The 23,817-nt window shown below is 37.4% G+C and overlaps 4 protein-coding genes and 1 non-coding gene across 6 annotated transcripts; 3 read left to right on the top strand and 2 right to left on the bottom strand.

Moving 5' to 3' along the window:
- The first annotated feature begins 74 nt into the window (after positions 1–74).
- crtc2 (CREB regulated transcription coactivator 2) lies at positions 75–10,717 on the top strand. The gene is made up of 14 exons (XM_053491315.1): positions 75–323; positions 2,906–3,007; positions 3,287–3,400; positions 3,511–3,572; positions 3,709–3,777; positions 3,862–3,959; positions 5,171–5,250; positions 5,354–5,394; positions 6,783–6,958; positions 7,146–7,585; positions 7,951–8,763; positions 9,730–9,786; positions 9,895–10,045; positions 10,194–10,717. The coding sequence occupies exons 1-14, from the start codon at positions 156–158 to the stop codon at positions 10,280–10,282; spliced, it is 2,460 nt and encodes an 819-aa protein (XP_053347290.1). The 5' UTR covers positions 75–155; the 3' UTR covers positions 10,283–10,717.
- On the bottom strand, positions 1,106–1,188 carry trnal-cag (transfer RNA leucine (anticodon CAG)). Its single transcript has one exon. It is a non-coding gene; the product is annotated as a tRNA-Leu (tRNA).
- Positions 10,718–12,059: 1,342 nt separating the features above from the next.
- acot13 (acyl-CoA thioesterase 13) lies at positions 12,060–14,267 on the top strand. Its single transcript, XM_053492655.1, has 3 exons — positions 12,060–12,361; positions 13,206–13,390; positions 14,019–14,267. Exons 1-3 carry the CDS (start codon positions 12,278–12,280, stop codon positions 14,173–14,175), a joined length of 426 nt encoding a protein of 141 aa, XP_053348630.1. The 5' UTR covers positions 12,060–12,277; the 3' UTR covers positions 14,176–14,267.
- c3h6orf62 (chromosome 3 C6orf62 homolog) lies at positions 14,260–18,498 on the bottom strand. The gene is made up of 5 exons (XM_053492654.1): positions 16,946–18,498; positions 16,431–16,607; positions 15,859–15,984; positions 15,601–15,735; positions 14,260–15,517 (listed from the first exon to the last, which is right to left on the bottom strand). The coding sequence occupies exons 1-5, from the start codon at positions 17,072–17,074 to the stop codon at positions 15,392–15,394; spliced, it is 693 nt and encodes a 230-aa protein (XP_053348629.1). The 5' UTR covers positions 17,075–18,498; the 3' UTR covers positions 14,260–15,391.
- A 730-nt stretch (positions 18,499–19,228) lies between these two features.
- Positions 19,229–23,513, top strand: gmnn (geminin DNA replication inhibitor). 2 transcript variants are annotated; one of them, XM_053492798.1, is made up of 7 exons: positions 19,229–19,368; positions 20,223–20,288; positions 21,135–21,236; positions 21,342–21,498; positions 21,646–21,728; positions 22,397–22,507; positions 22,722–23,513. In XM_053492798.1, exons 2-7 carry the CDS (start codon positions 20,235–20,237, stop codon positions 22,908–22,910), a joined length of 696 nt encoding a protein of 231 aa, XP_053348773.1. In that variant the 5' UTR covers positions 19,229–19,368; positions 20,223–20,234; the 3' UTR covers positions 22,911–23,513. The 2 variants fall into 2 exon arrangements, with proteins under 2 accessions (XP_053348773.1, XP_053348774.1); XM_053492799.1 differs by having other exon boundaries at positions 19,267–19,343.
- The last annotated feature ends 304 nt before the right edge of the window (positions 23,514–23,817 follow it).

The raw sequence follows: 23,817 nt of genomic DNA on the forward strand, positions 1-23,817 counted from the left end.
AACAACTTGTAGTTTCAGAAGCTCGTTTGTTGTTTTCTCTTCAACTCCACCTCCCACAATGCATTTCTCCGTAATCTCTACAGTGTTTCTCTCTCGAGTCCAATGTCCATGTTGGATAACGGGAAGGCAACTTTTCAGCAGAGCGCAGTATAATAATGAGTCTGGCAGGAGCTGCAGGACGCGGGCAGTGGAGCGGCTCAGGCGGCGCGGCTTTAAGCTGCAACCCCCGCAAATTCAGCGAGAAGATCGCCCTGCAGATTCAGCGGCAAGCCGAAGATATAGCCGCCTTCCAGGAGGTCATGATGGACATCACCTCCACCAGGGTGAGTCAAGGCCTGAAATCTGCTCTCACACACTCTGCCTAATGTGGCACGGATAACAGCGGAGTTACATTACACACTGCATCGGCACAGTCCATCCTGCAACTTTAAAAAGTTTTTTATTACTTTGAAACTTGAAATATGCTGCGAGAAAACTTATCTTATGCTAACTGAAAATGGTCAGGAATTAAACTGAGGGGTTAGTGACTTTACTGTTATGTGACATTACTCACTCACTCATCTTCTATACCGCTTTATCCTGTATTCATGGTCGCGGGGACCTGGAGTCTATTCCAGGAGGCGGGGTACACCCTGGACAGGGTGCCAATCCATTGCAGGGCACACACACACATTCACACACATCAACCTAAGGGAGGAAACCCAGCAAGCACGGGGAGAACATGCAAACTCCATGCACACAGAGACGGGAATCGAGCCTGGCCGGGAATCGAACCTGGACCCTGGAGGTGCAAGGCGACAGTGCTAACCACTACACCACCGTGCAGCTTAAAATGCACATTATTATAAGGAAAATATTAACATCATAATTAGAACTTTATTCCAGAGGAAAATTGCTCAATTTTCGCATATCCCAATTAGGAAACTGGGGTCAGCCAGTTTTACAGCGCCCCTGGAGCACATAGGGTTAAGGGCCTTGCTCAAGGGCTCAACAGTGGCAACTTGGCGATGCTGGGGTTCGAACCCCCGACCTTCCGATCAGTAACCCAGTAACCCACAGCCTTAACCGACTGAGCCACCACTGCCCCCCAAAGAGAAGGGGCTCTTGTCAGAAGTGGGATCCGAACCCACGCCTCCTGGGGAGACTGCGACCTGAACGCAGCGCCTTAGACCGCTTGGCCATCCTGACACGCTAAGGCTAAGGGCTAAGGGTAATATTATTAATAATAATAAAAATAATCTCAACTTAGAAATGTGATTTAAAACTGGTTTAAATATGTCAACATTCATATTTATATCTACCTTTTAACACATAGTTAATGTTAACGTTAGTAATTTCTTACTTATTTTGGTATTTGTTTGAAACTACCCCCTTTAAGTTTGATTTTTTTTCTTTTATTAAAAAAATGACACAAAGTGCTGTCACTTAGTTTTTTACTGATTCCGATTTTTTTATTAACATGACAGACCCATGTTCAGATACATAACATACACATGTTTAGAACTGAACTTTATTGTTCATTATTTAATCATAGCATTTTTTTTTTTAAATGCCAAGTTCAAGGACAAATCTTGTCACTACAGTATGACCATACATGGAAGTGGGACCATATGCAGTACCTTTATATGACAAGATTTTTTTTCATGAAATAAATCATATCCACAATAACATCAACATAATATAAAATAAGTGAATATAATTAATGATGTGACATAAATATCAGTCACCCCAAACTATGTAATTGGTGTTTATTTTACACAAAACGAGTTTTATTTTGAAATACATTTGACAATTTAAAGTTGTTTTTGTGTCGGAGGTCACTAGATGAAGAGCACTGGACAAATGCAAAAGCTATATAAGGGTGTTTCTCTTTACTTTTTAGAAATGGCATCATTTATTTAGCAGTTTTATGCGAAGCTTTTAAGTCCATAATTGATGTTAATCATTTTATAATCATAACTGTCAACACTGAACATAAAAATTGATCACATCCAATAATACAATCTAATACAAATAATAATAATACATATTGAAAAACCATGTAGTTTTACACATAGAAGCATTTTGTAAAAATTTTTAATTGAATGATTTTTCTCTAAATTGTCATTGATGTTACCAAGAAGAGAAGTAACACAAGTTATTAAATGTATCCAAAAAATGCATTAAGCTATACTTTTTGTGGATTCATAAAGGTTAAAAGGAAATTATTGCTATTAAAGAAGATCTGGATGTCAAAGAAGAAATACATTGCAGGCCCAAATTCCATTTTTTCTGTACAATAACCCATACAATTTATTTTTTACTTTTGTTGTGTTACTTATTTAATACAGATATTTTCTACAATGAAGCTTAAAAGACATGTTGCCTTAATGGCCCAATGTATGTACTTTAACCTGAAACTAATAATTTAACTTTAACCTATTAATACTAATAATTTACATTTTAGTATTATGTTTAAGACGGTATGTATGCTTTACCAAATGTAAATATTTGTGATATTTTTAGTGTGTGTTGTGAGTTTGTTATTTGGTGCTGTATTTTCATTATTCCCAGGAGAAGTTAGCACCGCTGCATTTTATTTTAGGAAGAGATGGATTCTCACTGGAATCATAATGTAGAAACTGGTAACCAGTGTGAAAGTATACCTGCATATACATATGTATGTATGCACATACATATATGCAGGTATGCTTTCACACATGCATATGTATGGTTAATTAAACTGTTGTTTGGGGTGGATTAAAAAAAAATATTAACATGTGCCTTGCCTAAGACAATATTTGAAACAAGATAAGCTATAGGGAGCTCATCGACCAAAATGTGCATGTGCTTCAGGCATTTGATGCATTTTGTGTTATAACAAGGATTGCAATGTATAACATATCTCCACTCACTCAAACCGCAGGTTCAGGCTCAGAAAGTCCGTCAGGCGAGGAGCTTGGCATCATATTATGGAGGATCCCTGCCAAATGTCAGTCAGATATCAGCATGTCAAACCGGAAATCAGGCGAGTATTTATGCTTTAAACATTGATGCTGAATCATATTCCATTACATCCACAGATATTAAAGTTAAAGAATACTCTTGAGTTTAAAGAAAGACTTGACTCTCAATGTATTTGTATTATAGTTGCATATTAACAAAATCATGATTGATGTGTTGTAAATACATGATTGTCTAACCATCACTTTATTATCGTAATAATCTTTTTTCTTTTGTTGGTCTTTTGTTTGCTTTCTGTTGACTATCCAGCACCTTACTCTCTGTTCTGTTTGCCAACATATAGAGCCAGTTCCTGTCTAATCCAGATTACAATGTCACCCAGCAGCACCATGTGAGGACAGAACATGGCCAGAGAGATCACAGACCTAGCATCTATGGCCGGCCAAACAGGAGACATGTATCCTTTGCTGTAAAATTTATCCATAATCTGCTAGTACCCCATGAAAGCCACATAGCTTTCTGACTACAGTCACAATTCAGGATGATCACCTTAACGGCAGTTTACAGATTGACAGCGCCCCCTATCTCTCTGTCCACTTGTCTCCTCCATCAGGCCCCAGCTGGCGGCGGTACAATTATTACCAAATTGATTTTAAGTCTTTTTACCATTATCAAAATGCTTTACCACATCCTCAACATGTACCGACACATTCAGCTCACAATTTGTTGTTGTATCTTTTTTTTCCCTCTGTGTTCTTTCTGAAGGAACTGGTTCGTCAGATCTGCAAATGAAAAAAGCCAGATGGACCAGACTCCGATGACGGCCCTTAGTAGGTGAGCACAAATCTGAGTGGTGTATATATACACTCTGTTCTGGACCCCTTAGGCACCATTTTTGACTCGCGTCTTTTTGTTCAGGACTCGCTCAGACTCTGCCCTTCACACCAGCGTGAGGATGACCTGCACCGGTGACCCGAATCCTGAACAGGTCTTGACTGGATGCTTCAAAAAAACTGGTCAGTGTTACTTTTAAAAATGCTGTTTTCTTATCATGATGTGAAATTCGAGATTTGAAGACTTTTAATTTGGAGTGGTTCACCTACTGGAGAGATACAGGGGTTGTATAATAATAGGTGCATCTTGTTCTAAAATAACTGGATTCAGCAATTAGGGCTCATGGCTTATTGCTCATGGCAATTAGGGCTTATGGCTTATTATTAACCCTCCCAATATTCTTTCACATGAACCCCCTGCTGCTGTAAGAAATAAGTCAGACCTCTTGGCTTGTCACTCCAGGTGTCAGCAGGCTCTGCACTGTTGTTTATCTATGCACCATGGTTTAAAAGTACACACCTTCATGCTAACTTACATCTACATCAGGGTACTTTTCTTTTGGGTTATGAATTTCAACAGATTTGCTAGATGCTCAGCTTTACTACACGTTCAACTCTGTGTGTTTTCGAAGACGCTCACGGTCAAAACCTGGTATTAGTGCTAAAAAGTGCCACCTTGGTGAAAAAGTGAATTTTCAGATAAAATCATGTTACACCATTTTCACCATGCTTCTTATATCCTGATCCAGGCTTCATTTTTTGTAATCAGATTTAAAAGAACTGCTAAACACAGTTTCATGCCTTTTTATGTAATGTCCGTAACTTTCCGTAACTCTTTTGGCTAAATTAAGTTTCACAAAAAGACATAAACCTGAAAAAGTGCGTCATTCCAAAATGATAAATTGTTAAGATATTGAAACGAGCTTGACATGGTTACGGACACTACAGATTTTTATGCTTTTTTTACACAAATTTCAGTACTATTTCAGTACTAAGTAGCATTTTAAATTGTTATAGTTCGAAGCGAGACAGTATAACTCTGAAAAATGGCCAATTTTGGGTCACATATAAAATCATGTCTCCAAAACCAGAAGTTAGCAACTTGAAATTTTTAGGGAAGCGAGACTGGTCACATCCATGTTGCATAAACCTCAGAAATAGCTTGTTTTTTGTATTGTATGTATAACATAAAAAATAATTAAAATAAAATCAGCACCAATTCTGTGTTTTGGCCGTCTGGACATAAACGTCTGCTAGATGCTTGAATTTAAATCCAATTTTTAGATTTTAACAATGATATTTTGTAGTTACATTTTTAATTCTAGCTTTGTTTTAATGACCACAACACATTTCTTTACTTACATTGTAATACTTGATGATAATTTTTTTTAAAGGAACCCAGCTCTTTTCACCACCAGTACCTTTGATTGAAGAGAACATCCAGGAGGAAGGAAGGACTCCTAAATTTCAGAAGGTGTTTGTCTTCATGCAGATGATCTCACAATTTAAAATGCTTGAATAGCTATCATAGTATAAAATAATTGTTTAACTTTATTGTATTACCTATTATTTTACAGATACCGTCAGCATTATCTGCTTGTGACACTCCTGGAAATCAGTAAGACCTGTTTCATTAGAATTAAGTACTGAGTGGAAAGATTGCTCAAAATAATTCTAGACACTGTACATGCTTACTATGTACAGTAGAACATATTGTTGCTGTAGAAATTTCGCAGTGCAGTTCATACTTCCTAAAAGATTTACACCAGTCAGCCATAACATTACAACGCAAAAAATTATATCCAGTATTGTGCAAGTTCTCTATGTGCTGCCTGGGCAGCTCTGACTCCAAAAGACCTCTGAGGGTGTGCTATGGTGTCTGGCACCAGGACTTTTGGCAGTGGATCCTTTGGGTGCTGTGGGTTGTGGGGTAGGGCCTCGATGGATCAGACTTGTTTATCCAGTGCATCCCATGGGTACGCGATTGGATTGGGATCTGGGGAGTTTGGAGGCTGGGTGGCCATAGTCCTGTCACCAGTTTACTGCTATATAATTAATAATCAGTGTTAATGTTATTTATATGCCCAGGTGTTAATGTTATGGATGATCAGTCTATGCATTGTTTATTCCCATACATTATATCACGCAATCTGATTATTCGCATTCATTGTCTATTACAGCAGCAATGATCATAGAGCTGACTGTTAAACAAATCACAAAAGCTTTCTGTAATCCTTGTTTAGCATTTAAGGTAGCTCAGTGTGAGGCTTCTCGTCTGCCATGCAGAAGGCCTGAGTTCAGTTCCCTCCCAATGCCCTGACCCCAGCCTTTTAAGCAGTTAATAAAGAATTTCAGTCAGCTGTTCCTTGACTTCTTTCACCACAGGAAAGTTTATGGAAGTTATCCATAACTAACGAGCTGAATATTTGTCTTATTATCTTTGAGAGAGATATAAAAGACATGGGCAAGGAAGCAACTGTATATAGCTACAATACCATGATAAAGTGTATATAGGAACTACACGTATAAAGTCATAACAGGAACTTGTTTCACTTGTATGTAAGTGTAAATGGAGGAAAATGTGCGATGTCATGCTCAGTAATCATTGGAATTGTTGAAAACCTGCTGCTGAGTAATAAAACACTATGGGACATTTTAGTTTTCTAAAGAGATTATCAACTTTGCGGTGTGACAGTAATTCTTCTTATTTTCTATAGCAGTTTGCCTTGTTGTTTTTTATTCCTTAGTTAGTTGACAAAACGCAGTAAATCCACATTTACTAGGCATAAGTGATGCAGGGTGTTTTATATGCAGCACTTTGAATTAAAATCATATTGAACTGGACAGTCACCATTAATTCTGCTATTAAGTCTAAATAACTAAAGAACCTCCAGAAAAAAATACATTTAAACATTTATGAGGAGGGGGGCTTTGGGGGGGCGGCTAGATGGGTGTTAGACAACTTTATCCTCACATTAATTTCCTATCTGCTTACTCTTTCCTCAGCATAAGTGGCTCTCTGCCAGACCTCTCCAGTCTGTGTCTACCATCTGCAGCAACCGAGGCTTCAAAATTGCAACCCCAGATTAACACCAACCCAACTAGCGGCGCCACCGACATGCACCACCTACCCAGCAGTGCCTCACATGAAGTCTCAACTGACAGTGATTTTTCCCTGCCCAGTATGATAACTGAACTCCATTTCTCAATTTGGAATATTTAATGTTTTATTCACTAATGTACACATTAAAAGTGTGATTTGTAAATTTCCTGATTCGACCCAATGTTCAGACATTTTACTGAAGTGAACTAAACAAGTGAACCTCTTAGTTAACTGGACTCACTGCTGCTTGTTTCTTCTTTCCTCAGGTTTGTCATCATCTCTCCAGGCAATGATCAGTAATCCGTCGCTTCAGTCATCTCTCAGCAACCCTAATCTCCAGGTGATGCTTAGCAGCCCCTCGCTACATGACTCTCTAAGCTCCACGTCCCTGTGCACATCACTAAGCAGCTCGTCTCTGAAGTCCTCCCTTAGTAGCCAGTCTCTGCAGTCCTCCTTTAGCAGCTCGTCTCTGAGTAACCAGTCTTTCCGATCAATGGCTAGCAGTTACAGTAGTGGGATCGGTGGATCTCGCTCTTGCTCCTCATCGTCTCTATCCTGCTCACCGCGTACTAGTGGGCAGGTAACTCTGTCAAATACAACTTCATCAGTCAGGAGAAGCCAGATTAGCCCATTAATGCTGCCCAGTGGTGAAGAACCTCTTTGGCAACAACCGACTCTGTCTCCTACACTCTCCTGCATTAACCAGGTAAGATTTGTGTCTGTTGACCTGACAAATTCTAACTGGTGGTTTAACAATTAAAGCAATTAACAGAATAGTCATCTATCGTTGTTCAAAAGAAACAAAAATATAGGTCAATTAAGGTACTAAAAGAGGGTAAAAAATGATTTATATTGAATCATTCTGGATCATTACAAAATTATTTATAGGTTAACTTGATCTCATGTTTGATTTTTATTTACTTAACTTTAAATATCAGCATGCAGAATTATATTATGTAGTGTTTATTTCATGTATTTTATATGTTTTTGGTCCATCATATTTTGTGTGAGAATTTGACTAATTTTATGTAAACTGTTTTATCACTGTCTCTGGTTCGGATGTTCTCACAGGGTATTGCATTAAACAGCACGAAAGGAAGACAAGAGGTTAAGCCACCACCATATCCTTACAGTCAGTTTCCTCTAACAGGAACTCCTAAGGTTCATAATTCTTCTCCGTCTTGGCAGCTTCATCATTCCGAGGGATGGGATCAGTGCAGACAAAGCCCCAGATGGTGCCAACAGCAAGACCCAAAGCTGTTAAGCTCTCAGTGTAAACCACAACCACATTTTATGCAGCATTTAAACCCACAATGTCAAACACATGACAACATGCAGAGTTCATATCACCACACACCCCAGCAACAGCTAGACAAACAAACACCAACTGCACCACAGCAGTACCAACAGACTCAAAGTGATCAACAATCGCAGCAGCAACCTATAGACTGTGCATTGACTCCACGATATTTACCCCAACATGCACAGCAATTTCCACCACAGCATCAACAGCAATACCAGCAACTCAACCAATGTGGCAATCACCAGCTACAACTCATAAACCAGAACCAGTTACACTACCGAAATAAAGATGAAGATCCTCAGTACCAGCAACCTCTTCACCATCCCACTGTCTTGGCAGCTCAAGATGAATCATGGAACGATCTATTAAATCATCAAGACCCCTCTAATATTAAAATACAAAGATCTTTTGAGACGCATATGCATTTGAAAGAACGGCCAAAACTTCAGTCCAAGAAGCTGGTCCAAGAAACTGAAAGAGAGAGAGCTCACAGCTCTAAACCAGTCCATTCTGAGAAAGAGCTCCAGTTTAGTAAAATGGCTTCAACCAGTTCACTGGATAATGAATTCGGGCTTCACAATGTGAGTGCTGCACATCGTTCTTCTTAATCTGTAAACTGGGCAATTTTGCAGTTTTGTGCCCAATTAAAAAATATCAGTTTAATTGAAAAATAATGATTAAATGTTAACTTAATGTATGCACAGGGTTCTTACACAGATCTAGAAAGATTCTGAATATAAAAACATAGATCACTAGAGCTAGAAGCACCAATCAGTCATAACGTTATGACCACTAACAAGTGAACTGAACAACATTGATGCCCAATTATATTCCAGTAAACTAGTGACAGAATCATGGGCACCCAAGGCTCACCGATGCCTGTAGGGACCAAAGGCCAGCCAATCCACAGCCCCCAAAGCATCTGCTGCTGATGTCCTGATGCAAGACTCCACAGCACCCCCCAGAGGCCCTGTAGAGCTATGCCCTGAGGGGCCAGAGCTGCCCTGAGGGGCCAGAGCTGCCCCGGGTGCAAAAGGGGAGCTCAAAACCTAGATGGTTTTAATGTTTATGTTTGTGATGTTATGGCAGATTGGTTAAATACTTTTTATTATACCCATATATATATATATTACAATAATATGGCATTGGATCAGATGGTACTCTGTGGCGACCCCTTGACGGGAGCAGCCAAAAGAAAGTTTTTAAGGCATTTTTAATAAATACTCAATTTCATGTTGAACTAAATTTGAATGTGTGTAGTGTCTAAAAACCGACTTGTACAAATCTGTGGAATTTTACCCTTATATGATTGATTAGTTTCGTTCTGATTGGAGTGTAATGCCATGGTTTCGCATTGCTTTTCAGTTCCACGATCTCAAAGTCCTCTAAATGGGATAGTTTTAAATACAGTTTTTTCTAATTTTGTATAGTAGAAAATGTCATTGTTTGACCCTGTAAAGGATCCCAGGCTAATAGACTTGCAAAGTACAAAGTAAGACCCTTGGTGTAACTTAGTTTTGTTGGTTATTCTTTATTTTACTTTACAGAAATCCTACACTGGCCTTCAGCTGACACCAAGCCAGACAGAAGCTCTCTCACAGAAGGTAGACGGAGCAATGGTGTTTTGTGTATTTGTAGCTTACTAACTACTGATTAGACTCTGCAGAAGTGTTCTACTTAATTTTTTTCATTCCATTCCATTTGTTACACAGCTTGGCCAACTCCAAAAGGTCAACAGGAATTCTGACTCCAAATGTCAGGATGTAGAGGGGAAACACCTGTGTGATATTGAGCACCTCAGGAACTCACCAACCCCGACTTACAGTGATGTGTCCTGTAGTTTTCCCAGCATCAGTTGTGCAGGTCATACATGATTTACTAATCTTTTGGCAGCTAGTCATTTCTTCTATCATTTTTGCCTGCATCATATTTTGGTTTCCTCTGTCATTAGATAATACACTTATTAGACTAAACTGTCAAGTAAATTTATTGTTGTCTCTTATTTCCATAGTACCACCTGACTGCTTGGATGATGTGATTTCAGAGCTGCCATTCTCAGTTCCAGAATTTGACCTGGACTCCTTTATCCTGGCAGACTGAATTGTGATGGATTATAGCTAAATGCAAATATAAAGTAGTTTACATTAGCATTAGTAATCAGATTTAAATGTACTAAAGGAGGAAGATTAAATATTTAACGAGGGCCATAAAACATGGTTCACAGTGTAGTAGTAGAGGAAATGGGCCTTATGTACAGAATTTGAAATAGTTTACAAACCTTTATTAATATTTCAGACTTTATTTTAAAATCATTTTAATGTTCAGTCTTACTTATAAAGAAAAAAAATAATAACTTAAGTTACCTTTAAAGCTTGAATAGTTCTGAACCAGTTTGGTCTAATTGATTGATCACTGACTGCTTTCTTCATGGCACCAACTTAAATGAAATGTCTATATAAATGCTTTGCACTATAAAACCATATTAATGTAAAATATTTAATATTAAGCATATATTAAATATAAAACTAACTCGTATGTTTTGTGTTTCATTTTGTTATACACTTTTTTAAAAAGCTGACACAGCGCAGTGTGGTGTTGCACAGATGAAGTTTTTTGTTATTTCTCTGTCCATGTAGAATTTTTTTCCCCTTTTCAGTTTGTTTCCAACTCCTTGAAGGTGAATGGGCAAAGTTAAATTGCCTCTAGGTGTGAATGTTTGTGTAGTTTCTTACAAAGAACTGGTATCTCATCAAGGATGTATTGCCACCTCGCATCCAGTGTTCCCAGGGTAGACTCGGGCTCCACCACGACCCTGACCAGCTTAAAGCGCTTTCCTCAGAATTAATAGTAGCTTTAAAAGTGACATAAATAAAAGATTAAATTCTGATGTAGTATTGAAATGCTTCTTTTTTTCCCAATATTTCAGTGTAACACATGAGAAATGCACTTACTTTAAAAAATGGTTTTCCCACTCACTTACTCATCGTCAATACTGCCTTATCCTGTATTTAGGGTCGCAGGGGGGCCTGGAGCCTATCCCAGGAGACTTGGGGCACGAGGCAGGGTACACCCTGGACAGGGTGCCAATCCATCATAGGGCACACACACATACACACACTCACTCACACACTTGGGCAATTTGGGAACGCCAATTTCTCTAATCTGCAGGTCATTGGATTGTGGAAGGAAATCTGGGAACCCGGAGGAAACCCACCAAGCATGTTCAAGCATGTTCAAACTTCCTGCACACATAAAAAAAAAAAACCTTCATGAAGACCAAAACTTAACTCTGCTGCAGAGGAGTTAATTTTAGAGGTAACAGCCTTAAAAAATCATCAATTAAGATCACCTTCGATTAGGTTTACAGATCATGAGTAGTGGATACATCTCAACATTGGCTGTTTAAAGTGTATATATAAATATACATATATATGTGATATAAATCTTATTTAAAAATCAGGCTACATTTATAGTAGATAACCATTTCTTTAAGGCAAGGCAAGTTTATTTGTATAGCACATTTCATACACAGTGGTAATTCAAAGTGCTTTACATAAAAGAAAATAAAATAAACATGAAATGAAATAACCAGTACAGTGATATACATGGATACAAAATGCATGCTCTGTTTATGGCGGGGAAAATGAACTAAAATGTTCTCTTAATTGTAAGAGAGTTTGTAATAGCCAGATGTTGCAGAAAATCCAAAAAATGAATTCTGTGCAATTTATTCTTTAAAAACATTCTGGTGCAGTAGTTCATGTTTCCACACGAGCAAATTTGGTTGACGGAACGGAAGTAAATTTTCCATTTCATAATAATTGCATTTAGCTCGCTTTCAAGTTGTTTGTTTATTATTAGTTTTATATTTACTCTACTCTAACATTAATTGCTAAACTACTTCATGCTACATTAAACATTATTCGGGTACATATCAACGTCTGTTGCGTCAAACAAAACGTCTAAAGACAGAACGTCATTGACAGATGTTTATTTTGATAAGTGGTCTTGTAGAAAGACATTCCTTCGATTCATTATCCTCTTAATGAAAGCTGGACTGCACTTTGTTTGATATTTGAAAGTAAACTGAAAAAAATGGCGTCTTTATGTGTAAATTCGCTGAGACAGGTGTTACGGGTCATGCTGGACTCTCCTGGATTTGACCGAGTTTTAAACAAGGTGAGTGAGAGTCATCCTCATCCTTTAAAACAACCTTGAAGTTTAATTTTCCAGCCCAACTCTTAAAGTAACATTTTAAGCAAGTAACTACAAGAGGAAATTATGCACTTGTTCAGTTTTGTCTTTTTTATTTACTTAGCTTTCTTGCATCTATAACTAGGCTACGTTTATGAAGCTTTATTTTACACATGCATTATTTCTGACCTGATTTACAAACTTAGTACAAAAGATATTCTCATATTTTTACTTTTATAACAGACTGTATACTCGCAAGAAAAGTACTTTTTAGAAGATATTATTTCTTGACTAAACATTAAGGAAATAACTGCAAACAAAGTATTTCCAGTTAAAAAAACCTTACTTGTTAATTCTTACATAAATTGATGAGTGCAAATAGTTGGAAAAGTTCAGCAAATAAAATGTGTAAGTATAAAGTATCAGCTCACTAAAATGAATTTTGAAGCAAGTAAGCAAACAAAAAATAAATAAACAAAAATAACAATGATTGTCTTATTCATCTTGTTTCTTTGTTATTGCAACCAACATAATGCTGCACAAATAAAAATTATTTATATATATATATATATATATATATATATATATATATATAATGTTAAAGTTAATGATAATAATAATGCTTTATTGTTATTTATCTTCCAACTATTATTATTACATTAATGAAAAAAAGTTATCTTTTAAGAGAAAAAAAACAACTGTGAGTCAAGTGCAACAAAATGTCATTTTTGATTATCTTTATTGATTTAGGTTAATCAGATATTTCTTCTATGAAAATGTTCCATTTATGGTGCAGAGAGTTTGAGTTTATGTGCCGACTGTGAAACAGGTGGAGTTGGTTTCAGCCAGTCCGGGTAAAGTAGTGTGTCAGATGAAAGTGGAAGAGGAGCACACTAACCGAGGAGGGACCCTACACGGTGGACTGACCGCCACGCTTGTCGATGTGATTTCTACTGCAGCACTCATGTACACGGAGAGAGGAGCTCCTGGAGTCAGCGTCGACATGAACATCACGTAAGGGTTTTTATTACAAAAAAAAGATCAGCATTCTTAATCTTCATGTTCTGTGCTGGTCAGAATTGGTTTATCATTTTAAACTTTTATGTATAAGGGATTAGTGTAACGGGAATAATTAAGGAAAAATAAAGGGAGTTTTTACTCTCACAACTGTGTTCTGTGCAAAAAAAGTGTTTTGACATGTATTAATAGTAGTTTACGCAGGTTAATGTAGAGTGGCTTGTTAAAGACTTCTTACATGGGGTAGTCCTAATGTCAGACCACATCACAATATGCTGTCATTGATATTTTACTATTGCTGCACATCCAAGTTTTTCCTTACATCCATATCTATTGTATTTTATGTTACTTTACAGTTTGTCAGCTCCATGTACTTAATGTAGAACATATTGTTAAACCTTGTAGGTTAAGGTGAGAGACTTCTTCTTTCCATAAAGTATTTGTGATAATTGTCATTAAGTCATTGATCCCTGCAGGTTCTGACCACAGCACCGACTGATGTACTGTTTATAACATAAACATAAAGGTTAAGAGCGGTTGTTTCCAGAACCGCATAAGTGCACATTAAGTGAAAACTTAATGGGTTGAAATTCTCTGCTAAGATTTTTCCTCTTTGTATCGACAGGTATATGAATGCAGCCAAGATTGGAGAAGACATCTTGATAACCGCACAGGTTTTAAAGCAGGGACGGACTTTGGGATTTGCTACTGTTGATTTAATAAACAAAGCAAATGGGAAAGTCATCGCTCAAGGAAGACACACAAAGCACCTCGGCAGCTGATCCTCAACATAACATCTGAGAAATATGGAATAACTAATATTTGTATATAACATATGTGAGCATGTAATAAAGCACCACAAGAGATTTTCAAAGCTTGCACTGTATTGGGAAATCTTCTGCAGTGTGGCATTAAATCAATACAAATGAATAAATCATGAACATGGTGATCTCTCTGATTATGATTCAAAGAGGATTGCAACAGACAGGAAAAGGTAGATTTTATGCTTTATTACCCAACAAAGCTAGCTTATGTTTATTAGTACTCAAAAGGGGGGTTGAAAATAAGGGGGAAAAAAGCAAACTAAATGTAATGGTGCACTGGATTTTTCCACAGTAATTCTTGTTAGGTACATGGATTTAAGCATTATTTGCTTAATGAATTTCCACCAAACAAAATCAGGTATCAGTAGCATGAATGAATAGTGCATAAACGGCTCATTGGTTTTCAAATACCCACACCCAAAAACAAATTAAATTAAAAGCCATTAGAATTCACCCAGCAGACCTTCTTCTAATGTCCATATTCACATCTTCACATCTAAACCCCCACCAAGCATCACTCTTCCAGAAATTACAACAAAAACATGAAGGAGCTTAACAGGTAATAAGCAAGGACCGACACACAAAATAAAATGTACAGCAAAACTCAGGCAGTTGAAAAGAATAAGAAGCAATGTCTACCCCAAATCAATTTTTACCAAGCATTGTTCACCTACTAAACTTAGACATTTTGCTGACTATGAAGGCTGTTTAATCCGGTCATTGATTGTCATTAATAATAAAACTATCCTCCCAAAAACAATAAAGACAATGTCAACTATCCACTCATGAAACTGATATCAGAATCAGTCCAACATAAGAGGCCCATATTTAAGGCACTCCTGACATTGGTTTGCTTTTGCTATATTCCCCCACTAAAGAGTTCCTTCTGTGAATGGTGGTGTCGACAGTGCTGCTCCAAGAGAACAACCACTCAAAAACAATGTTCGTGCAAGTTCAAATAAAGGCAGACAGGTTAAGGGTAGGATAAATGGGTGAACCGAACCAAAACTGTCTGGTAGGTGGGATATAAGAATGAACTAAAATGAACTTCAGAATGAAAATGAGTGGTTAACAAAAAGGAGAGTTCCACGCACAAGGGCAATTCTATTCAACTGAGATGGGTATGAGGTCAACTTGCTTCAGTGACCTGGGGCAGGAATCTTCTATGTCTCTGCTAATCTGGCAAGTATGGGCGGAGGTGGTCTTCGATGTCTCCCACCCCCCAACAGGTCAGCTGATCCTGTGGCAGGTAGAGGCAGAGGCTGCACAACTTGAAAACTGTGGCCTTTGTTTTTGGAGTCTGCAGAAAGAGTATGAACATTAAAAATGATAATGGTGTACATAAATATTCTAAGACTTTATCATTGTCCGAACACAACCGACCTGCAAGTGCTGTCTGTCCAAGAAAAGAAACACAGACTGATTTGGGTTGTTCATCACCATCCCAGCCTTGTCCTTACGGCCAAGAGCATGCAAAAACTGCTTCTCATAGTCCCCATGGTGAAATTCAAACTTGGCCTTTGAATACAACATTAAACAAATAAATGAACAAAAAGATAAAGAACACATGCAGATGTAACCAGTGCAACCCTTAACAGCTTATAAACATCAATACTACTAAAGCATATATCAAGTAGTCACCTGAACAGGCCTGAAGGGTTCATGGTCTGCTCCCTTCCATCTGGAGAACAGAAGACACACTATCTTCTCAATATCATTGCGGGGCCAAAGAATGAAGTCCATCTCTTGTGTGCAACCTATAACATCCTATAGAAAGAGACCATGGAATTATAATGTTTCATATGGTCATTAATACAATTCCTTTTTTCTAAAAACAAACAAACAAACAAAAAAAAACCCAGACAATTCTGTGCTAATATTCATGCTGAAAATTTCATTTTCATAGTGAGCATAATAGCAAAATAAAACAAAAATTTAAAAATACAACATGTTACTAAAACTTCATGACTGACAATTGAAATAAAGAGTCAAGTTTTGTCCATCGAGTGTGCGTAAAGATTATTTCAAGTTTGGTGCACCACAAATAGCCCCTTACAAAATAAAAAAAGGTCATAATTTGCAAATTCCTGTGCATTTTAGAATTGTGCCCAAAACAATCATGTAAATAATCTGGAGTCCCACATGTTTAAAAATATTTTTTTATCCTAATCAAATAATTAAAATAAATTGCCCCAAAGCTTAATATTTCTTACCCTGCGCATAGATTGGTAGCGAGGGGCATGCAACTGCACAACATCTTTATGAAGAAGCTCCAAAGAACTTTCTAAGGAGTAGCTTGAATCCTTTACTCCTTTGAGGATATTTTCTTCATAATTGTTGGTCATAACAGGTACCACTTCAGCTACCTCAAAAAGTGCAGACTTCTTTTTCTGCTCAAAAGACAAAATTTGACAACAGGTATGCTATAATGATCGATAATAATTAGTTTATTGCAAAATATTGTCTAATTCTAAATTTGGCAAATCATAAATACAAGAGCGTTGGATACATAAAGCTAGCAGATATTTATTGGTTTGCATTTAATATTACTTTTTCTTTTAACTAGGGAGCCAAATTACCAAGTCATACCAAAACTGGTACAACCAAAGCTAAGAGAGCTCTGGGAAATGATTAAAGTTGAAGGAATAAATATACAAATAAATAAATTAATACAAGAACTGTTAAATGCACTTATAAGTATTTCAGCTTAGGTCAATGCATCAAGCACCTTTTCCTTAAACACGAAGGCAATGTAGATTTTGAAGTCAAACTGGTCAGCCAAGGATTCTCGTTTCTTCCGCAGCTGGGCACGGAGTCGGTTTCGGGTTTGATTTCGTCGAGAGTTTGGGTCTCCCATTGTTTTATAGTAAAGACTTAATTCCCTCAATCACCTTTTTAGTTTTCAAGGCTTTCTGAATGCAGGCTATGCTATTTCAGTTATGTTTTTTTTTTTTTTTTTGGACTAGTTAAAGAAAGAAAAAAGATCTGCCACTAATTGTAAACGTCGCTAAACCTAATTAAGAAAAGATAAATCTTCCAAATTGAAATCAAGTCATCTTTAAATTAATATTAGATAGCACACCTGGGGCCTGATGATTCGAATCTGAATATCTCACACCATTTTTTCAAAGAAAAAAAAAAGTCCAATTTTCATAAACAGAAAAGCAACAAAATTATGTGAGAACTAAATATCAAACCAGTATTTTAGAGCTGATAAAATTGCTGAAATCCATGCCAATAACTTTTGGAAAGTTTTGGAAATGCAGAAGTAAAGCCTTGTTTTTTTTGTACCCTGGATTTTCACAACCTTATTCTAGTATTTAAAAACTCTTTCTAGTCCTGACTATTGTGGATTTTGGAGTCTCTTCCATGACACACGTAACTGGTGTTCATATTGATGCATTAAACTCTCAGTAACGCACAGCTGAGTGACAAGGGAGAAAGCCGACCATGACAGAGAAACGAAGATGCCCGGAGGAGCTGGCACCAGGTGCAAGGACAAGGTACAGACTACTCGACATGTTGGGCTTTAAGGCCAAAAATCTGACCCAAGGGTTGTTGATGTGGGCCCGCTGTTGTACTTCACCATCCTTGGGCTTTCCTGTGCCCGCCAGCTAACGAAACCTGACCAGCAAAGCTTTGCACACACAGACACACACACACACTAGGTCACCTACTGCAAAGTTAAGTTCACTTAACCGTCAGCTACATGTCAGAGTAATAAGAGATCCTCTATGACACCTCGCTAGCTAACGCGTTGTCACTGTCCGATAGTTACATTTTCTACCCGGTGCCGTATTTACTAGCTGGCTATGCTAGCAGAGATGAGAAGTGCGTGGCGTGGCTAATTCAGTTAGCTCACTTCTGTAACGGCTAACTATCGGAACACAAGTATCATTGTGTCAAACTAGTGAAATCTGAAACCGCAACCTTATGACCTGCTATCAAATGACAAACGTTAAAATAATCTCTCGTGTGCAAAAGCTTAGTTGTTTTTAGCCGAGCCTGGTTCTCTCCGCTGCGTTTGTTGTCAAGCTTCTCCTCAGTCGTCAAAACCAACCGACCAAACCTCTCGTGCCATGTCAAGATAAACTGACAAACCAATTTTGATTCTCCCTTCTTTCGGATAATAGACGACTAGATTTGCTTCGTGGTGGACCCATAATTATAAAATGGTGGAGTGAAATGTCTTTCGAGCAGTTCTTCGAGACCTCGGCCTTGATCCCTGTTTGTCCGAAGAACAACAAGCCGTCACCCCACACTGAACAAACAACTCAAAATGGCTGACGAGGAACACCAGGCAGGGCTGGTGGTAAAGAGATGCCAGATCCTTGTAAAACCAGCAAATTTACTTACAAGGCAAAATCGCTGGCGTTGTATGTTTTGTTTCCTTTTGTAAATATTACAATATTTAAATAAAACAAATGAGACAAAAGTGAAATGTCTCGTTTGTGTTGTGAAAAATTATCTGTTACTCACTGTCGACATACTTTTCAAAATGTACATAAAACCCACTAAACCTGGCAACCTTTTCGAGGCGTCACATAGGTTCCTTGTGTGAAAATATACAGGCTGTAGTGAACTGTTTTCTAGTGAACTAGTGTTTATTACACATTATTTATTACACTTACAACTCTTAGGGTTAACATTGACATGGGTGTCCATAACATATGTTTGTGTCAAGCTTTTTTTTCTAAACGCATTTTCTTTTTTACCTTTCTTGGCTTTTGCAAATATTAATATTATGTCAAAAATGTATAGCTTCTGTTATCCCATGTCGTCTTAATGATTTTTAGGCAGGACTTGCTAACATTAAGTGTTTAGGGGAATCTGATTATGTTTACTCAAACAGTAAAAACAGAACATTATACAGGACCTGGATGCACTTGTTCTAAGATAGCATGTAGATTTCGCCTTCAAATTATAATATAAAACTCGATCATTAACGATTCGTACAACTTCTCTGAAATGATCTAAATGACTCGGAATCACGAGAAAGATTCATTTCGTGCGGTTCAAGATCACGTGATCAAACTCGGGGCCGCTACTTAAGCTTGTGGCGCGCGCGCTTTACCCTGTTTCCTTATCTGCTTTGTAATAAAACACGGTGTGGTGAAGTTACAAAGGTAAAGTCGCGCTGTTTACATTAAGGTAAATAGTATTATTCTTATTAATACTTTCACGTTTTTCAGTGGTCCGTCTCAAAAGCTTGTTTGAGTTATTGGAGGTTTGAGGAAACCTATTTTAAGTTTGAACAGCTTGCTAGCAGGTCTAAAAGTCAGGAGGTAGTGTGTGTGTGTGTGTACTAGCGGGTAATTTTTATTTAACTTCGTTCATTCTGACTTTTAACCTGATGTCTTAAATAACTGTGTGCCTTCTTGTTAAAAAAAAACGGTTAAAAACGATTATTCATTGTGTTTGTGCTTTGTTTTTGGTGACGTCATTTTGGCGCCTGTGTTGGTTGTAGCTAGCATCTCAGCTAGTCGTTTTTTGTTCTTTCAGTTATTTAATAACAATAATTGGTGTTGCGTTGACGCTAATCAACCTGTTACGAAGTCCCATTTCTGAATTTTGCACCTATTTGGTAAATATTACCCTGGTTATTCCAGGTGTTTTGCCCTCCACTGGGGTCGCAGTTTAATCAAACTTCTAGATGTTAGGCTAAGGGCGTCTGCCAAATGCTGCAAATCTAAATTATTTTTAACACAGTGACCTGAGAAAAAATTAGGTCAGTCAGACTTGTATTGTGACTATTAATTTACCTAAGACCAGTTGTAAAGCCATTTAAAGTGAAGCCTTATTGTATTGGTAAATGAAATCTAAATTTGTGCACATTTTACTCCATTTTTTTTTTGTGAAGCTGCTTTGTGATAATGACCATTAAGTGCTTTATAAGTAAAATTGAAGTGTATAGGTGGCTAAATGTATAATAAAGTATACATTTATACCAAGTTCATGTATAGGTGACTTAAACCTAATCTGCTTTTCTTTTTACCTATCTGCAGATAATCAAAGAAATGAGTTCTGTCAGAAAAATGAAGCAAGTGGAGAATCCACGTGAAAATCTAAAGGTATGCATGAACTTTACTTATTAGGTTTGGAAGTAAAGTTGTTTTGAAAACCGTAAAATTGGGATCAATGTGGGGGTTTCTTACCCTTAAAATAAGTTTCCATTTTGTCTCTAAACATGACTGATCTTGCTTTTACTGTATTTCAAACCCATTTGTTTTGTTCTGTTTAAAATCTGAAGTTGCTGTCTTGCTTTGTGTATAGTGTGTCCTGAAATTGTCCCAGCACCAGTCGGTATAATCAGTATTGCTCAACCTAGGAGTTAAACATTGAAAATTAGTTTGAGGGATACTTTACAGTGACTGTGTTTCACATTAATTTGTGTAATTTATGTCCTTGTCTTGATTTTTACATGAACCCTGGTTTCACAAGTTTAATAATTTCTCATACAAACACAGCTTGCTGAAATGTGTGCTGGTGTTTAATCCTGTTAACTGTGACTCTTACTGCCACTGTGTTTGTAGGTAAAAACATTAACCAACTCCTAACTCGTAGTTGGCAGTAATGAGTGTTTTTAAAGCAAATTCCCACAGTAATTATTTGTCTAAGGTTCATGCCGTAAGAATGTGTAAAGACCAATGGCTTACTGTGGGAATTTAAGGTGGTTTGCTTGTAGCTGACTGTCCTGCCCCTTTCCCACGCTAGGTAAGCATGCATACACAGTGCTGCTTAGCTACCATGCTCGCTTATGTCTCACTGTGACAGTTAACAAGTGTGTAAGGGGAGACAAGGGAGTCGTGGGAATGTTCTGCCATGCAGGCAGAGAAGTGTAGTTTCAGTTCAGGCCACTTGCTAACTCTCAATTCTAAGATCTTAATGATTGATACTGTTTGTCCTGTGTCTTGTAGAATTTCTTTACAGCACAATCATCAGGGGTCTCCTCCATGAGGAGAACACTACAGGTCCTCCAACCATCTGCTGTCAATAAGCCCCTTGGGAAGATGATTCAGGTACACAGCATGATCTTGTTTGTTGAATGAAGGAGCAATTGGCTGAAAAGAATTAAGACCAGACCACAAACCTCCCCCCCCCCCTTTCTTTGTTTGGTTTTCTAGCCTGGGAAGGCTGTTCCTAAGAGGAAGATGTGGAGTTCTGACCAGGTGAAGGGCTCTAAGAGGGTCAAAGCTGAAGTGGCAGTAAAGCACACTGAGCCAGAAAATGAAAATCACACTGAAGGAATCTCTGAAGAGGCCTATGAACTGATGGTCAAAGGTAACTAAGTTGTATGAGATTTGGTCACATTGACTAATGTCTAAATAAGACTAATGTCTAAATGTTATATTGCTGATGTAGTTAAATCAGGGAGGTCAAGCCTAGTTAAATCATGATGGCAATTTATTTTCCTTCCCTTCCCCCAAGAAACGCCCAGCTCTTCTTACTGGAAGGAGTTGGCAGAGGAGCGCCGAAAAGCCCTTTTCAATGTTCTCCAAGAGAATGAGAAGGTCAGTGGTTTTGGCTATTTTTTTTCACCACAGATGAGTCATTATGGCATAGGTTTTGCTCACTGGCTTAGAATCACTTACTGTGCTGATGTCATTATAGTATTCTGTTTACTGTAATAGTATCCAAAATGGGAAAACCAAAAACCGGCCTCTCAAGATGTTTAGCTTTAATGTCTCTTGTAGGCAAAATGTCAGGTTACATCTCTTGTTTAGACAGGAATTACAGGTGGCCTGCACATCGTTTATAAAACCACATTTATAAAACACTGTTTATAAAATGTATATAAAAAACGTGGAGCAATTTTAAGCCTTTTTTTTTTTTTTTTTTTTTTTTTTTTTTTTAAACTGGGCAGTTGCACGTTTGCACGTTTTGCAACACTTTATGTTGTCTGTAAAAAAATTTTATACTTAGCTAGTTAGTTTTTGTTAATTTATGTTGTAATTTATGTTGGGTCTCTGCTAGCCAGCTAACTAGGCCTCTTGGTTAGCTAGTTTAATGTCTGTTAATTTATGTTGCATGTAGGTCCTGGAGGAACGTTGTTTCGTTTCACTGTGTACTAACTGTATATGGTTGTAATGACAATAAAGCCTACTTGAACTTTATTCTGCACAGAGGGGAAACTCGGTTTATCATTCATCTCTTAATTAGCAAATGTTTTCCCAAATAGCTTCACAAAGAAATAGAAGATAAAGATGAGCAGATTGCCAAACTGCGAAGTGAAAATGATGAACTACAGGAACTAGCACAGCATGTCCAACACATGGCTGACATGATCGAGGTAAGGTCTTTATTATAATTGTATTAATTGTACTTTTGAGGTTGTTAAAATCGTATATTTTAGTAGAGTAACTCCCTTGTACAAAGGTGCTACTTAACATGCTATCCATTACAAGTTATGTATTTGTGAGTAGTATTTCTGTGTAGAGGACAACATATGTCTGATAAAAAGATTCTCTTATATTAAAAGTACTAACTAATTAATTCGTTGACAGAGGTTAACTGGTAAAAGTCCAGACAACTTGGAAGAACTACGAGAAATTGCCTTCGACACTGAAGAAGATTCTGAGTGCAAAAATAAAGACTGTTGTGGAAGTAATCTGGAAGATGAGGACACAAACACAGAACAAGCGAGAACACGGGTTGTGACAGAAACTGATGCGTCCTCAGATGATGAGTCCTGAGATGATGAATCAAAGTAATTTTTAAGCATGTGTTGGACAATTCGGGACTGTGACATTGCTGTTTGATTTTCGTTTATTTTTTTCTTTGAACTACTGATGTGCAATTATCTTTAAGATTTTTTTTTTTATTTGAAACTTTTATTTCTGTAAAAATTCCAAACTTGGTTATGTACATTTTGTAAAACTGACTATTCATGTACATGAATAAACGGCCATATTTTTATAACACTTTTTTTTTTTAACAGTACTTTATGTTTAATTTAGCTTTTACTTTTTTCAAAGTGACAGTCTCCTTGCTGCTGTGCAAAATGTGTTAATTTGGTATGGTACATTATGACCATCTGCCTAAAACTAAGTAGGCCTCTGCTTTTGCCACCAAAACTATGGTCTGTTGCATTCAAAAAAGGGGACCAGTATTAAACTTAGCAACTTGAGCTATAGTAGTTCTGTGGGATCAACTTCACTGTCCCTATTGACCTTGTCAGTCACAAATCCTTAAGCTTGCCTCCCCCAACCCACCTGCTTCAAATACAAAAAAATATCTATTCCAGGTGCCATTGTAACTGTAGGATGGAAATCACCAGAGACTGTCTGATATCACAGTAGCTGGGTATCAAGTTGCTTTTTATGCATCTATAAATATCTTTTTTTTATATATATATATATACTGTTGTGAATTGCTGTCAATAAAGGGTCTTGTGTTTGACATATCACTGGAGGACTCTGATGCACCACCCCATTTTGCTCCTAATGTGCATGTTAAACCAGCATTTCCCAGGTTGTTGGTTTGATGACAGACCTCATGAATTCCAATGACCTCCAGAAGACTGACCATTTGAGAACTGGTTAACTACATTTTAATTTAAAGATTTACTTTTAATTTTCCTATTTAATAAGTACATAATTT

The sequence above is a fragment of the Clarias gariepinus genome, chromosome 3, assembly GCF_024256425.1.
Source record: "Clarias gariepinus isolate MV-2021 ecotype Netherlands chromosome 3, CGAR_prim_01v2, whole genome shotgun sequence".
Lineage (NCBI taxonomy): Eukaryota > Metazoa > Chordata > Actinopteri > Siluriformes > Clariidae > Clarias > Clarias gariepinus.

Excerpts from the sequence above, each read along its gene's own strand:
- crtc2 (XM_053491315.1), top strand. The coding sequence starts at position 156 with ATGAGTCTGGCAGGAGCTGCAGGACGCGGGCAGTGGAGCGGCTCAGGC. Across the intron at positions 3,960-5,170 it reads TGGATGCTTCAAAAAAACTG|GAACCCAGCTCTTTTCACCA; the intron begins GTCAGTGTTACT and ends TTTTTTTTAAAG. Across the intron at positions 9,787-9,894 it reads CAGAAGCTCTCTCACAGAAG|CTTGGCCAACTCCAAAAGGT; the intron begins GTAGACGGAGCA and ends TTTGTTACACAG.
- acot13 (XM_053492655.1), top strand. The coding sequence starts at position 12,278 with ATGGCGTCTTTATGTGTAAATTCGCTGAGACAGGTGTTACGGGTCATG. Across the intron at positions 12,362-13,205 it reads TTGACCGAGTTTTAAACAAG|GTGGAGTTGGTTTCAGCCAG; the intron begins GTGAGTGAGAGT and ends ACTGTGAAACAG. Across the intron at positions 13,391-14,018 it reads AGCGTCGACATGAACATCAC|GTATATGAATGCAGCCAAGA; the intron begins GTAAGGGTTTTT and ends TTGTATCGACAG.
- c3h6orf62 (XM_053492654.1), bottom strand. The coding sequence starts at position 17,074 with ATGGGAGACCCAAACTCTCGACGAAATCAAACCCGAAACCGACTCCGT. Across the intron at positions 16,608-16,945 it reads CCTTCGTGTTTAAGGAAAAG|AAAAAGAAGTCTGCACTTTT; the intron begins GTGCTTGATGCA and ends TCTTTTGAGCAG. Across the intron at positions 15,736-15,858 it reads AACCCTTCAGGCCTGTTCAG|GCCAAGTTTGAATTTCACCA; the intron begins GTGACTACTTGA and ends TTGTATTCAAAG.
- gmnn (XM_053492798.1), top strand. The coding sequence starts at position 20,235 with ATGAGTTCTGTCAGAAAAATGAAGCAAGTGGAGAATCCACGTGAAAAT. Across the intron at positions 20,289-21,134 it reads ATCCACGTGAAAATCTAAAG|AATTTCTTTACAGCACAATC; the intron begins GTATGCATGAAC and ends TGTGTCTTGTAG. Across the intron at positions 22,508-22,721 it reads ACATGGCTGACATGATCGAG|AGGTTAACTGGTAAAAGTCC; the intron begins GTAAGGTCTTTA and ends ATTCGTTGACAG.